Source organism: Leucoraja erinacea, chromosome 8 (genome assembly GCF_028641065.1).
Source record: "Leucoraja erinacea ecotype New England chromosome 8, Leri_hhj_1, whole genome shotgun sequence".
Lineage (NCBI taxonomy): Eukaryota > Metazoa > Chordata > Chondrichthyes > Rajiformes > Rajidae > Leucoraja > Leucoraja erinaceus.
The window spans coordinates 35858301-35875388 of NC_073384.1; the positions used below are offsets into that span (position 1 = coordinate 35858301).

The 17088-nt window shown below is 40.0% G+C and overlaps 1 protein-coding gene across 6 annotated transcripts in view; it reads right to left on the reverse strand.

Moving 5' to 3' along the window:
- afdna (afadin, adherens junction formation factor a) overlaps nucleotides 1-17088 on the reverse strand; it is a 149863-nt gene that overhangs the window by 42548 nt on the left and 90227 nt on the right. For all 6 annotated transcript variants that reach the window (XM_055639442.1, XM_055639445.1, XM_055639443.1 and 3 more), the window contains exons 18-22: nucleotides 15358-15501; nucleotides 13212-13410; nucleotides 10653-10756; nucleotides 7358-7444; nucleotides 2497-2562 (exon numbers count right to left, since the gene is read on the reverse strand). In XM_055639442.1, the coding sequence (XP_055495417.1) occupies nucleotides 2497-2562; nucleotides 7358-7444; nucleotides 10653-10756; nucleotides 13212-13410; nucleotides 15358-15501 (600 nt within the window). The remainder of the gene's footprint in view (nucleotides 1-2496; nucleotides 2563-7357; nucleotides 7445-10652; nucleotides 10757-13211; nucleotides 13411-15357; nucleotides 15502-17088) is intronic.

Sequence of the window (17088 nt, forward strand, 5' to 3'; positions counted from 1 at the left end):
TAAGGGTCTCGACCCGAAACGTCACCTTTTTCCTTTCGCTCCATAGGTGCTGCCTCACCCACTGAGTTTCTCCAGCGCATTTTTGTCTACATTCGATTTTCCAGCATCTGCAGTTCCTTCTTAAACAAACTCAATGCCAGCGTTTTTCTCAAGAGGGCTTGTTTACAAAAACAGGGCTGTAATGTTGAGGCTCTATAAGGCCGCATTTGGAATATTGTGAGCAATTTTGTGAGCAACTGGTAAGGCCGAATTTTTAATATTGTGAGCAATTTTGGGCACAATATTAGAGGATGTGCTTCCTCTACAAATAAACTTGACTTGACTTGACTTGCTGGCTCTGGAGAGGGTCCATTGGTGATTAACAAGAATGATCCCAGGAATGAGTAGGTTAACCTATGATGAATATTTGTTGGCATTGGGCCTGTACTCGCTGGAGTTTAAAAGAATGAGGGGGTACCTCATTGAAACATACAGAATAGTGAAAGGCTTCGATAGAGTGGATGTGGAGAGGATGTTTCCACTAGTGGGAGAGTCTAGGACTAGAGATCACAGCCTCAGAATTAAAAGACGCTCTTTTAGGAAGGTGATGAGGAGAAATATCTTTAGTCAGAGGGGTGGTGGATCTGTGGAATTCTTTGCCACAGAAGATTAAGTCAGCGGATGGATATTTTTAAGGCAGAGATAGATAGATTCTTGATTAGTACAGGTCTCAGAGGTTATGGGAAGAAGGCAGGAGAATGGAGTTAAGAGGCATAGATCAGCCGTGATTGAATGGTGGAATGATAGGCCGAATGGCCCAATTCTACTAACACATGACCTTATGACACAACCTGCATTGTTTAGCTCTGCAGGAAAAATGATGGGATTAGCAATTCTTTCTCCATGGCCTTTTTCAACATCACAACGGCTTTCAATTGTCAATTATGTGTTGTGGATGATTCTCGTAGATACATTCCAAACTGGATCACTATTTTGTAAGCCTGCTCCATTACATGCAAGTTATGATTCTTAGTGACATATCCAGCTCAAGTAACATTTAGTGAGGACAAAAGTCAGGCCAGTATGTATTATTGCTCCAATTGTGATCTTTATACATTTTGCCAAACTGCTACTGCGATAACATTGTTACTTTAGATTATAGATAAACTACTGGATGGGTGGTAGCCAATTCAGCTTCATATGATTACAAACCAAATGCAGGAACTTCTTATTAATTTTAACTATCTTATTTCAGTAGGCTGATGATGTTATAAATGTATGCTTTCCTAGAAATGAATTTGTAGAGGCATAGGTGGAAATAGCTGAAAGTACTGTTGCTTAATAGTAAGGACTAAGCTTCCTCAATCAATAAAACTTCTTTCAATCAGATCCAACTCTGCTAATTCTCATTTATGGGGTCTCTGGAGAACATTGTTCATCATTTGTAAGATTGTTTCCAAACTATTGGAAGTGCACAAACAATTAAATTCAAAAGGTACAAAATCAAAATTTCTAGGAATACATACACTTTTTTCACAAAACTGAATAACATTTCTCACTTGACTATTACTCAAATTTATTCATGTGGGCATATGGGAAGATATTGGATGGGGCAGCTAGGGTTAAGGAAGCAGGGAGTCTGCAGAAGGACTTGGACAGGTTGGAATTTTGATCAAAGAAATGGATTACAGTGTAGCAAAGTGTAGTGTCATGCACTTTGATAGAAAAAAGAAAGGCATAGACTATTTTCTAAATGGGCAGCTGATTCAGAAATTGGAGGTGCAAAGGGACTTGGGGAGAGCTGGTGAAGGATTCCCACAAGGTTAATTTGCATGTTGAGTCGGAAGTAAATAAGGCATTTCAATTTGAGAGGATGGAATGCTGAGGCTTTATAAGGCGCTGGTCAGGCCACATTTGGAATATGGTGAGCAGTTTAGGGCACCATATCTGAGGAAGGATTGCTGGCGCTGGAGAGTGTCCAGAAGTGGTTTACGAGAACTATCCATGGGATGATTGTGTTAACGTATGAGGTGCGCTTGAAGGCTCTGGGCTTTCATTCTCTGGAGTTTAGAAGAATGAGAAGGATCTAATTGAAACCAATAGAATAATGAAAGGCCAAAAGTGGATGTGGTCAGGATGTTCAACGTGGGACAATCATAGAGGGCTATTCTAATGGAGTGGCTATTCTAGTGGCACAACTTCAGAATAAAAGGATGTACGATTAGAATGGAGATGAGAAGGAATTTCTTTAACCAGAGTGGTAAATCGGTGGAATTCATTGCCACAGTCAGCGATGAATGCCAAGTTATTGGGTATTTTTAAAGTGAAGATTGGTAGGTTCTTGATTAGTAAAGGCAACAAAGGTTATGGGGAGAAGGGAGCAGAATAGGGTTGAGGGGGAAAAGGATCAAATGGCTGTGCAGATTCAATGGACCAAATGACCTAATTCTGCTCTTAAGGGCAGCAAATGTAATCAGTTCTTGTTAATAAGAATAGAAATGAACAAAATCTACTTACTATGTCTGCAGCTCCTCCTTTTACAACAGATTTAACATAGATTCCGAGTTTATCCTGTCCTGCACCCTGAAGACATTGAAAAAAAGTAATTATCAGACATTTTCCAACAATTAAATCTGTTTGAACTGCCATCAACAAGCAATGGATAATTTTTAAGGTGCAAGTGTTCAACAGCTAGTTACAATTGGAGCTTGTAGGCTTAGCATTTAGCATTGGTTTAAAATTTGCTTAGTGATCAAGGAAAGATTACAAGTTAGGGCATATGGGATACCGTAGCATCTCCCAGCCTTTGACACAGTCAAATGAGCACAAAGTATTTATTCATACAGAAACAGGCCCTTTGAACCAACTTGCCAACTTAAGAACGGAAGATAGTAAGGAATGAAATTTGTCATTTAACCACAGTAGGATGATATAGGATGCTATTCAAATGGGGTAGTTTAAAAAAAAGGCAGACGAGGGGAGCAGTATATTCAAAGATAAACGTTCTCTTGGGCCACACCTCGGAGTCCCAAAGGCTACGCCTGCCTGGCTGGTGCCAGTGTTAGAAACATTAAGGTTGGAAAAAAATAATTGAAGAGGATCTAGTTGTTATGGCTCGCACTGTAAACAATGAAAGCAGAATTCTAAATTAGTTATTTTTCAGTAGAGCGAGTTATACATTACATTTGTTGCTTGCAATTCTCTTTCATGGGGAAATACAGACTGCCATACAGTTGTGATCTGTTTTGTACAAGTAGGATATACAGAAAAATATGAATGATTATGTAGAATCATCTCGAGAGAAACAGTATTTGAGAAATCTAAGGTTTTAAGCAAGGAATAATTCAGATGGATAGGAACAATGAGTGGGTCTCTCATAATCAAAATGCCATCCCATAACACAGTACAGATCTGTTCTTCCTACTGAGTGATGCCAACATTTTGTAACAAATCAGACCAAGTTCATTTAGAAATGCAACTATTTCTTAGGTAGAATTAACTACCTTAATTTTATCTCACTGATTTTGTTCAAATGTTCATCTTGCATTCAAATATTTGTCATCCTATAGTTTACTATTTACACTTAATAAATCCATTTGGAGAAATAGATGCCTACAGGCAGAAACATTCAGGAATGTGCTCAGATAACTCAGTTTTTTTCCACTTAGGACCTTTAATTTGTCACAGCAAATTCAAAAATTAAAATTTTTGTACCTGTTGTGAAAGTTGGAATTCATAGCAAAATTTTTAAATTATGTGATAAGATCTTGCTTGAAATACCATTTGCAAGAAGGCATGTAGATTTCTGAAATACCATTTGCAAGAAGGCATGTCACAGTTAACGATATCGTGAGAACTAATCTTCGCCACCATTGGAACGTCAGGGATTTATTAGTCGAGCCAGGATGTTTAGGCACTAAAAAACTCTGAAATAGGCAGGCAAAAAGGCATAATAAAATTACAAAAAAGGTACGAAAAAGGCATTTATTGACATAAAGGGACATGTGTTTCCACCACCAAATATGGTTAAAAATGATAATATAAAGGTATACTATATTAAATGACCAGTTGCCTGGTTGCACATAATTACTAGCATTTTTTCAAATTAACTGGTGTTAAACTATGCCGTCTGTCAGACAGATGCAGTATAATATAGATAAATGTGGGGTTATCCACTTTGGTGGCAAAAACAAGGGGGCAGATTATTATATCAATGGGGTTAGGTTAGGTAAGTGGGAGGTGCAGCGAGACCTGGGTGTCCTTGTACACCGGTCGCTGAAAGTTGGCGTGCAGGTACAGCAGGCAGTAAAGAAAGCTAATGGAATGTTGGCCTTCCTAACAAGAGGATTTCAGTATAGGAGCAGAGGTTCTTCTGCAGTTGTGTAGGGCTCTGGTAAAACCGCAACAGGAGTATTGCATACAGATTTTGTCTCCTAATTTGAGGAAGGACATCCTTGTGATTGAGGCAGTGCAGCGTAGGTTCACGAGATTGATCCCTGGGATGGCGGGACTGTCATATGAGGAAAGATTGAAAAGACTAAGCTTGTATTCACTGGAGTTTAGAAGGATGAGGGGATCTTATAGAAACATATAAAATTATAAAAGGACTGGACAAGCTAGATGCAGGAAAAATGTTCCCAATGTTGGGCAAGTCCAGAACCAGGGGCCACGTTCTTAGAATAAAGGGGAGGCCATTTAAGACTGAGGTGAGAAAAAACCTTTTTCACCCAGAGAGTTGTGAATTTGTGGAATTCCCTGCCACAGGGGGCAGTGGAGGCCAAATCACTGGATGGATTTAAGAGAGTTAGATAGAGCTCTAGGGGCTAGTGGAATCAAGGGATATGGGGAGAAGGCAGGCACGGGTTATTGATTGGGGACGATCAGCCTTGATCGCAATGAATGGCGGTGCTGGCTCGAAGGGCCGAATGGCCTCCTCCTGAACCTATTTTCTATGTTTCAGTTGTGAAAAACTTCTTTCTACCTCAGCTGAGATCACTGGTGCATATCCGAAACAAGCTACGGACTCTATATTCATATCAATATCTTGCGCATTACAACTACCTTTGAGAACTTTAGCTATATGTTGTATTTCTTCCAAGATCTTTGTTAGCTAAAATCACTCTCTCACATTTTCCTTGTATGTCTTTACCTACATCGCCAGGAACTTTACGAATATCGTCAGTTACTTTGTGGAAAACCTGCAAGTTATTCACTAATGTTTTGCCACTTTTCTCAAGGGAAGTGGTAGCTTGTGGGAAGTTTGCAAAATTGAAAGCAATAAATTTCCCGGTGGTGGAAATGTTCTTGTAATTTATACTATGTTAACACGTTAATAAAAACATTGATATTAACGTTTTAATATAGAAGACGTCATTGTAATCACGGTACAACTAGAGAAAATAGCACAACCTTTTAGCAAAACGGGAAAAAAAGGCTGATTTAGGCACTACCATGGTGAAATCATCAAAAAAGGCATGAAAAGGCACGTGGCATTTATGGCAAAATCCTGGCTCTATTTATTAGTAATAGACTCAGCACCAAAGACATCACTAATGTTCCCACATCCACATGTTCATAGATGCTACCACCAAAAATGTGCTCGGAAAGCAATCCAAACTTTGTTTAACTACCTCATTAAAAGCAATATTTTTCAGTAAGTGAGGTGTGTAACTAGCAAGTCAGACATGAATGCCTATCCCAGAATGAAAAGCTAGCAGGCTACTTCACACTACATGTTTGAGGTATTGTAGCTATGGCTGAAGTGCACAGTAAGTGGCACAAGGATAACAATTTTGAGATGCAAAATATTGTACATCAGTACTATTAGTAATATGCAACACTCGGGGAATAGGCTAGAGGTGATTAATATCACAAAGAGAAGCAGTAAAAACTGCCCAGTTGCAATTTCCTGCCCCACAGCCATTTTCTGCTGGAGATTTTTACTTGCATCAAGCTTATGTGCACACTGCACGGCAAGGAAGAAAATACTTCATATTTACAATGCTCATATTTTACCCAAGAACATAAGCTAACTTCGCACACACACACACACACACACACATCACCCAGCAGTCAAGTAGCATTATGCATTAAAATTAATGGTCTGAGCACTCAGTATACAATTCTCTGTTGGATATATGTTGAAGTATCAATAAAAGATCGCAATTACAATATATTTATTGAGATATTTCATTAGTTTCTACTTACAGCTTTTTATATATAATATATATATATATATATATATATATATATTTGTTGAGTTCACCAAGAAATCTCAAGTTAGCACGTGTGTTAGAACTAAGACCACTACTATCTCAGCAATGAATTAATGCCACCAAAGTAGTTAATAATCAAGCTGAATTGCATACTGAACTGCTGTTAATTTGTCTAATGGATTGTTATTTTATTTTAGCTGTCCGGTCCCGGCAGCTGCTCGCAGCCACCCGAGCTACTTCCCTGGGCCTTATTTTCGGGCCTTATTTTAAGAGTAGAAAATAGCGTCTTGGACGCTGGGAAATGCGGTAAGTGGCAAATCACTCAAGATTAATACAGCAGGTTCTCACTGAATTTACAACAACTTGGCTAGCGAAATGATCTTATTACTGGCACCATGCGTTTTTCCCATGAAAGAATATCCTCAGCAATTAAATAATTCAAGTGCTGATTTTTTGTTAACCAATTCCTTTAATTCACAATGAAGATACGAGTCTGTACCATTACTGAATTAGTCATAACTGGCAGCCAGGTGCTAAAAGATTTAAGCACCTATTCCAAGTATTAACAAATTTATATATAGCAAAGCCACTCAGCGTTCAGTACAAAGAGGGAAGTGTGCCTTAAAATAATCAAATACAGAGGGCGGCATGTTAGACTGCAGATTTTGTTGCAAAAAACGAGTGCAGATGGACAAACTCACCAGGTCAGGCAGTGCCTGTGGAGCAAAATGGAGTGTCGAATTTTTGTGGTGATTCCCTTCATCTCGACTGAAGTAGCGGGGAGAGGGGTGGGGAGGGAGAGTAGCCAGTATAAAGAGGTTCCCCTCAGTACATATACAGGATAGGTTATACTGGGGAAAGATAATTAACTTATGAACTTGCATTACTACATTAATATAAATTATATTGTTGATGGGCTGGGAGATTGCAACATTCAAGTGGCCACCCTGTTTCGACGAATGCAATCAACCTGGCGTGTTCAATCAAATAAGATCAAATAGAACAAGTTTTGATCTAACAACTTTAGACTGTGCACGCCATATGCAAGAATAAGATATTGTTGATGAGTACACTTCTCTAGATGACTGAGATAACATTGCGCAAAAGTTATTTCTTCACATTGCACTTCATCCTCAGATGTTTTTAAACAAATTCATTCTCACCTTAGCAGCTACAATGCTTAGTCCCATTCCATTTTGTTTTTTTAGTGTTACTGTAATTATTTCTGGTTCTATGCGATTAGGCTCAGCCTGAAAAATAAAAAGGATTCTGAATAAAGCAAATTTAGTAAACAATTTATGCTTCTAGTAATAAATGGGACTATCAATTTGTTTTAACAGTCCAAATGTTTGATTTAAGTTCACATATAAACAAATGATAGAGGGGTGAAAAACCAAACACATAATTCTTAGCAGATATCATGTATTATCACCTTTTAATTTCAATACAAAACGTTAATTTACAACTACATCAAGGGTATGTGTCTTTTTAATCCACAATCAGATAACAGGAGCTTGCTTCGCATTATAACTACACAATTTCGACTCAATGTTTTCAAAATGCACAACGATGCACATTGTGGATGCAAATCGACTCGTTTTACACTTTAGTATTTACTAGACTAAGTACAGACCTGTTGGGTCTGCTCCCCCAACGGTATGCGTTGTGGAGCTGATGAAGCTGTTTTTAAAATGAGGCCTTCCTCCTGACGTCGCTGGAAGGGGGTGGAATATTCCGGCTCACTGGGCCGTTGGGGGGGGGGGGGCTTTTTTTGAAACTTTAATCATGAATAATCCGGGGGGTGGGAATAACTGGGGGGGGGGGGGGGGGGGGGGGGGGGGGGGGGGGGGGGGGGGGGGGGGGAAGGTGGGGTGAATAACCCGGGGAGGGGGGTGTGAATAAGCTGTGGGGGGGGGGGGGGGAAGAGGGTGTGAATGACTGGGATGGGGGGTGTGAATAACCCAGGGGGGTCGGGGGTCGGGGGTCGGGTGGTGTGGCACTTGGCAGCTTGAGAGCCCATTGTGATTGGTGCTCTGAGAGTGGCATTGTGACATCATCATTGGAAGCTCCTGGAAAAAGACTGTGTGTGAGAACCGTTTTTTGCCTTTTTTAAAAATTTGAATCATCAATAACTTGTGAAATATAGAATGAAATCTTAAGTGAACCTGATAGATTCACAGATCAAATGTTTTTCCACACAAGCTTGCGGTTAGTGTGGAAAAACTGACCACGAAGACGATAGCATGTAATATTACCTCTGCATGTATTTCAATAAACAACTATGAGGTTACCTTCTGTGCATTGGTCTCATTACAGTATTGGTCTCATTAGAAAATATGGTGTCAGAAAGTTTGGACCCCTTATTCGCCTAGTTTTCTTCCAGTTTATTTTAGTTTGTTATTTTCTTTTCTTTACTATTTCACTATGGCTACCATGTTTCGCAATCACGACCTATTAGTGTTTGATGGTGACCTTGTTGAGCGTTGCCGTATCTTCGAAGACGACTTTACAAAACTAATCAACCAGATTCTTGAAATTTAAATACTAATAGATTCAATCTGCAATAATTTTTAGAGTTGCAGTATGACTTTTTATATCCTTGCATTTTTTAAATAGCAAGATGAAACAGGAAGTCGGGCCGATTTTTAAAAAATCCGTATTTTACAAGGCAAATACGAACATCTGTATTCTTATCGCATTTCCGTACAAAATACGGAAAATCCGTACTACTTGGCAGCTCTGCACTTGCCTTTAAATTTAGTCTGCCTGTAATTATGTGGGTGGGATTTATTACGTAGTCGGAGGCGTGTTTGCTGCTGTGTTTCTTGCGCAGAAGCTGTTAGCTTTTTAGTTTAGTTCAGAGGAGCATGGTAGAAGGAATAATTCGACCATGAGGAGTTTTCTAACGTTTAAAAGCAACATGCTGAAGTTTGACGAAGATTAAAGTGTACGAGTCAAAGAAGAAGGTTGGATGAATATCTTACTGTTTTACTTCAACAATAAAGAAACTATTAATTAAAAGATGGTGTTCTGAAGATTTATCTTTCGAGAAACTTGGAAAGTCTGGTGGAGAGCTCACATGCGTAAAATGACATTCTCCAAACCTCATGTTTTCTCCTAAGTGGCTAGAGGGAGCGATCTCTTGAACGATATAGTAATCTGCCACTATAATGCTAACGGTACCATTTTTACATATTCCGGTAGCGATTTTCCCCCTGGATCCGAAATCACCTCATCTGAAAAACTCATACTTTATTTCTCGAGTTTTTAATGAAAATTATCAAAAATCTGAAAAAAACTTTGGGGGGGGGGGGGGGGGGGGGGGGGGGGGGGGGGGGGGGGGGGGGGGGGGGGGGGGAAACGGCTGTCTTCTTGCTTGCGCTGCGAGTGACGTCACCACCCCCCCCGAATACTCTCCCGTACTCGGGCCCTGCCTGGAGCCTGCAGCCAGGAGCGAGGGAGTATTGCGTTCGGGAACCAGCCCTCCCGTGACAACGCCCCCCCAGCACTCAAACTCTACGCCCTCCCTCTCTGCTCCCCCCCCCCGCCGCCGCTCTGCCCCCCACGGGGGCTACGGTTATGGCTGTGTTGCAGGAGCGGAACCAATGGGCCTGCAATTAGTCTAGTAACAATTAAAAGTGTGATTGTGTGTGTGTGTTTTGTATCTTCGCCAAAACAATACACGTTAGATCTGACATTTTTACAGAATCTTACTCACATTATCCCCGTCCACACCATAATCAGGTCCCCTTTAGATTTAATGCTATATTTCACGTTATTAATGATTAAAGTTTTGAAAAAACCCAACTTTGAGAAGAATAACTGACTGCTTTCAGATTTTTCTGGCAGCTTCCAGTGATGACCTCACAATGGCATCTCAGTCGTCCAATCACAATGGGATCTCATTTACATAGGCTGCCAATGACGTCACAATGGGATTGTAGCCCTCCCAGCTCTAGCAGGTGCAAATGCATTTTTTCTTAAAGTCACAGTACACTGAATATTTTTTTGTTCAAAATGGAGTGTGAATAAGGCGAAATGAGCAGCCCTTGTACAGTTGGGACCTATGGTGAGTGGTGCAATATTGCATTGGGGGAACGGGTTACGTTGGGGGCAATGGGTGAGTGGTGGAAAAGGGTTGCGTTAGGGGAATGGGTGAGTGGTGGATTATTGCTTTTGGGAAAGGGCCCAATTTGGTCTAGCACTACAATAAAAATGCAGACATGCAATATTTGCTTGTTCCAAATCCTTTCAAATACACTGCAGTAATCAGACACAATGTCTACTCTTTTGAGCTGCTTTTATTCTGCACTCAGTGGCTTCTCCTTTGCTCCATCTATTGTACTTGAGTTTGAACTGATTGTCTAGGTTTCGTACATCTTATCTGTTTGGATAACATGCAAAATAAAGCTATTCACTGTACCTTGGCGCATGTGACAATAATAAACCTAAACTTACCAATTCAATAGTGTCAGATGGAAAAAGGCAGTCAAAGTCAGCACTCTCAAAATAAATCGTCCACGTGCCAGGTGATCGTGAATGAGGCGTTAGTCTGCAGAAGCCTGCAAGAAAGAACCCATTTCAACAGTTGGTATTAATATATTGTAAACAAGTGAGGCACCTGTGCTAGCCCTTGCAGAATCCAAAAAGCTACAGCCTTTTACTGTGAAAATTACCCATTCTGTTTATTTTTTTCTGTTAGCCCCCTCAATGCCTGTTGGTATATTAACCCTCATTCCCATGCATTCTAATTTTCCTCACATCCCGTCTTTTTATTCAAAGGAATTCTTAAAATCTAAATGCACTACACAATCACTGGTCATCCCTACCTATTTCGCTAGATACAACCTCAGAAAAACTCACAATTTGAAAAACACAATATACAATAGGTGCAGGAGTAGGCCATTCGGACATTCAATGTGATCATCCTCAATCAGTACCCCATTCCTGCCTTCTCCCCATATCCCCTGACTCCGCTATCTTTAAGATATACTCTCGCTGAAAGTATCCAGAGAACCGGCCTCCACCGCCCTCTGAGGCAGAGAATTCTACAGACTCACAACTCTCTGAGAAAAAGTGTTTCCTCGTCTCCGTTCTAAATGGCTTACCCCTTATTCTTAAACTGTGGCCCCTGTTTCCTGCCTCTAGCGTGTTCAAACCCTTAACAATCTTATATGTTTTAATAAGATCTCCTCTCATCCTTCTAAACTCCAGAGTGTACAAGCCCAGCCCTCTCCATTCTCTCAGCATATGGCAGTCCCGCCATCCCGGGAATTAACCTTGTAAACCTACGCTGCACTCTCTCAATAGCAAGAATGTCTTTCCTCAAGTTATGGGACCAAAACTGCACACAATACTCCAAGTGTGGTCTCACTAGGGCTCTGTACAACTGCAGAACGACCTCTTTGCTCCTATACTCGACTCCTCTTGTTATAAAGGCCAACATGCCATTTGCTTTCTTCACTGCCTGCTGTACCTGCATGCATACTTTCATAGACTGTTGACCAAGGACCCCCAGATTCCATTGTACTTCCCCTTTTCCCAACTTGACGCCATTTAGATAGTAATCTGCCTTCATGTATTTGATACCAAAGTGGATAACCTCACATTTTTCAACATTAAACTTCATCTGCCATGCATCTGCCCACTCCCCCAACCTGTGCAAGTCACCCTGCATTCTCATAGCATCCTCATCACAGTTCACACTGCCACCCAGCTTTGTGTCATCTGCAAATTTGCTATGTTACTTTGAATCCCTTCATCCAAATCATTGATGTATATTGTAAATAGCTGTTGTCCCAGCACCGAGCCTTGCGGTACCCTACGAGTCACTGCCTGCCATTCTGAAAGGGACCTGTTAATCCCTCCTCTTTGTTTCCTGTCTGCCAACCAATTTTCTATCCATGTCATCACTCTACCCTCAATACCATGTGCCCTAATTTTGCCCACTAATCTCCTATGTGGGACCTTATCAAATGCTTTCTGAAAGTCCAGGCACACTACATCTACTGACTCTCCCCTGTCCATTTTCCTAGTTACATCCTCAAAAAATTCCAGAAGATTAGTCAAGCATGATTTCCCCTTCGTAAATCTATGCTGACTTGGACCGATCCTGTTACTGCTATCTAAATGTGCAGCTATTTCATCTTTTATAATTGACTCCAGCATCTTCCCCACCACCGATGTCAGGCTAACTGGTATATAATTCCCTGTTTTCTCTCTCACGCCTTTCTTAAAAAGTGGGATAATCCTCCAATCCACAGGAACTGATCCTGAGTCTATAGAACATTGGAAAATCATCACCAATGCGTCCACGATTTCTAGAGCCACTTCCTTAAGTACCCTGGGATGCAGACCATCAAGCCCTGGGGATTTATCAGCCTTCAGTCCCATCAGTCTACCCAACACCATTTCCTGCCTAATGTGGATTTCCTTCAGTTCCTCCGTCGCCCCAGATCCTCTGGCCACTACTATATCAGGAAGGTTGTTTGTGTCCTCCTTAGTGAAGACGGATCCAAAGTACCTGTTCAACTCATCTGCCATTTCCTTGTTCTCCATAATAAATTCACCTTTTTCGGACTTCAAGGATCCAACTTTGGTCTTAACTAATTTTTTCCTCTTCACATACCTAAAGAAGCTTTTACTATCCTCCTTTATATTCTTGGCTGGCTTACCTTCGTACCTCATCTTTTCTCCCCGTATTGTCTCTTTAGTTATCTTCTGTTGCTCTTTAAACATTACCCAATCCTGTTGCTTAATGTGCTTAAACACAGTTTTCCGTTTATAAAATCAATAATGGCTCTGCTCAAATGTATTATTATTTTGAAGGAGCCATTCTACCATTTCCATTAATAGATTCAAACATTTCTCCACTGCTGGCATCAGGCTGTGGCAGATAATTTGGGGCAGATTTTTAGCATGTGGCAGATAATTTTGAATAAGCTTGCATTGGGCACACCAATGAAAGATTGAATTTTCTGTCTCCCTCACGATGCGAGGAAAAATGGGGCAAAATACCTCTCTGGCAGAGCGGTTCCAAGAATTCTTGAAGGCCATTGGGAATGTTCCTGACAACATCACAGGAATATCCGTCTTCAGGCAACAGAAAAGGTAGCTGTAGGTCAGGGTCTTCTTCCAACTGTACCTCTCTCCCATCACTGCGAGCAAGTTCATCAGCTGTATTCTCAGCTAATGCCACAACATTTTCAATCAACTCCTACGAAAACAAAATTGATTGCTGGTCAGGATACATTACCAAACAAAAGAAAGAAGCGTTGTGCACAGCATAATGATGCTGGTCAAGTACCAGTTGATCATAAATACTCATTTGCAAAGAGTGAAGCAATGGACAATGAGAACGTTTGTAAACTTTAATCAGTGTAAATTCCCTCACAGGCCTTGATAGAGCTTAAAGCACACATCACCTACACCCCTCCCAATTATGGAAAACACACCAGGGATATTACTGATATGTGATTTTTTTGGTAAGCATAATCAACCTCATAATACTTGATTAAATACAGTGCACCAAAATCCACTCTAGCAACATGAAAAAAACTAAAATGTAAAATTCCCATTTACCATATCACTTAACTTCCCTTCCTCACTCTATGAATGAGTCACCTCATTAGCATATGATTCCATTTGGGTAAATTAAAATGGTGAACATCCAAATGAAGCTTGAAACCCACAAAAGTTCACATTAATAAGGGGAAAAAAAAACTCAGACAAACAAGCTTTCATTTTGGTGTGCAAATATTTTGAGCTAAATTTATCTTATCTATTCAGCCACCAGAAGAAAAAAAGTCAAATGATTCCATGTTGGTCATTTACCCAATAGTACTTAGTCAAAATTCCCTACCATGTCAGTTTTGTTTTAGCATATTATAGATATATACTCTAGCTTTTCAGTGGTTAGGTTCCAGGTCAATCTTGAAATATGTATTTCAAAAATATGTATTTTTTAGAAACCTTTTGGATGATTTACAATTTGTTTTATATGTCAGGCCACAGTGTTTTATGCAAGAGATTACTCTTACTATGTCCCAAGAGTAAAGTACTCTAAGGACATAGAGAATTGCAGGATTAAGGTGCGGAACACAAAGTGCTGAAGTAACTTAGCGGGTCAGACAACATCTCTGGAGGACATGGATAGCTGACGTTTCGGGTCGGAGCCCTTCTTCAAGCAGTACTACTTTATATTTATTTTTCTTTAGTTTAGTTTAGTTTAGTTTAGTTTATTGTCACATGTACCAAGGGGCAGTCGAAAGCTGTTCAAGAAGGAACTGCAGGTGCTGGAAGATCGAATGTAGACGAAAATGTTGGAGAAATTCAGCAGGTGAGGCAGCATCTATGGAGCGAAGGAAACAGGCGACGTTTCAGGCCGAAACGCTTCTTCAGACTGAGGAAGGGTTTCGGCCCGAAACGTCGCCTATTTCCTTCGCTCCATAGATGCTGCTGCACCCGCTGAGTTTCTCCAGCATTTTTGTGGACAGTCAAAAGCTGTTGTTGCATGTTACCCAGTCAGCGGAAAGACTATACATGATTACAATTGAGCCATCCACAGTGTACAGATATATGATAATGGGAATAACAATTTGGTGTAAGCTACCAACGTTCTACCTCTGCTACCAACTCTCCAAAGTTTCACTTAAAAACCTGCATATCACTACCCAGGGTTAACCCGATGTACTTTACAATGGACAACAAAGGACTTCTGAAGCACACTGCTATAACAAATGAAACAAAGCTGACAATGGACAAGAGCCCCTAAACAAAAGTGAAATAAGTGACTAAACCTGTTTGCGACTACATTGGTTGGGTGACAAATTCAGGCCTGGTCATACATTGCTCCTACTCTTATTTTGAGTAGTGCTAATGTGACCTTTTTCGCACACCCAGGGACTCACTGACTATCCGTCCAAAGACCTTTTACATGAATGTTCAGTATGCATTAGTCTGTATTGTACGCTCTATGTCTAAAATGAGATCTAAATCAACAATATTCCGAATCAGAGGCAATACAACTATCATTGGCACTTCCATTCACCAAAATATGTAAATCTGTCAAGAAATTTTACTGTCAAACAATGCTGTTAGATCCATATTAGGACTTAAAATGCAATCTCAAAATGAAAATATTGTTGTTGAGAAATTTAGTTACCTGAGGGATATAGGGTTCATCCTGTGCACAATGATAACTTTGAAGTAATGCTTGCAGCTGCAATGAATTCAACTTAAAACAAGTATTGTTGATGGTTGAAACATCCTCCGCCAAATACTTGTCCATCGTTAGTAATGTAGTTGCCTAAAATGGAATGTACAAGTTCAGACATATGCAACAAAATTTATGTTCAATATTCTCCATTATGATGGGATTCTCTCTACAAACATTCAATAGGTAAGATAAACTAAATTCAAACCACAAAATACAGACAACTAAAAACTGTAAATTGCAGAAGGAAGACCAAGAATACCTACGGTTAATATTACATAGTTTCTTATTTTATTGTTCTGCCACTTTGATATAGACAGTATACTTCAACACTGGCACACTTACCCACTGTTATTACTGATACTTGAAATTAAAATGTGTTTATGAACTGCTTCATGGTTTTGATCATGCAGGTACATTTTAAAAACGACAGTAGTATCACTAAAACCCACATCACTGCAAGCAATGATTTGCTTGACCCTAGACTGATTTCTATTTGGAGGATAGCCTTTCTTTGTTTAAAAAAAAATCCTTTCCTATGCTTTGTGGAAAGTTACAGGATGAGCTGAAGGCCCAACAAGGGGATTAAGAAAACTCAATTGTCAGTATGAAACAATTAAAAAAAAGGGTGTTTGTATTAATAATCACAAGACAATCATCTCTAATGAAATGTTTAAGGAAATAGAGTACCCTTCAGTTCAGTTTAGTTTGTCACATGACAATAGTGGTACAGTGAAAAGCTTTTGTTGCGTGCTATCCAGTCAGCGGAAAGACAATACATGATTACAATCAAATCCATTACATGATAAGGGAATAATGTTTAGTGCAACGTAAAGCCAATAAAGTTCGATCAAAGATAGTCCGTGGGTCACCAATGAGGTAGATAGCAGTACAGGGCTGCTCTCTGGTTGCGATATGATGATTCAGTTGCCTGATAAAAGCTGGGAAGAAGATGTCCCTGAATCTGGAGGTGTGCGTTTTCACACTTCTATACCGTTTGTCCGATGGGATAGGGGAGAAGAGGGAACGACCATCCTTTTATACATAGCCCGATTCTTATAAAATGCTAAGTAAATGTTAACTATTAATGGAAAAGCCAAAGCAAACCAGATATTGCTGCAGATGCTGTGCAGGTAGGTTCAGCTGAGGGTCAAATAAGAATTAGAATTTTTTTAATGAGAGGGCAAGCAAATGGCCTGTCACACCCAGTTGGAAAAGGGCTTTCTATTAACCCTGTCTTATAGAGCTCCTGATCTGCAACACTGTATTTAAAATATGAAGGGGATTCTTTCCAGTTGTAAATAACAAATCCCTACCCCTCTTTAAATGGAAAAAAAGGGTGTTTCCTTAATTTGCATGTAATCCAATTACCATTCTTCTAAAATCTATATTCCCTGCTTACTGTTTTCTGCAAAAGGAAACAAGTCCTTCCTATTCATTGCGTCCAGGACTTTTATATTATATACATTGATTAAATCTCCCCATATCCTGCCTTGTCCTGAAGAAAACAATCTCAGTGAAAACTATTTTTTCTCGTAATTAACTTTCCCTTGCCCTGACAATGTTCTCGGAAGTCTCTTCTGTACCTTTCTTCTCTATACCATGAAAGCAAGGCATTTTTCACAAAGCAGTGTTCAACGTCATTGAAAACAACCTTCCATTAGTTGCTAAAACATTTGC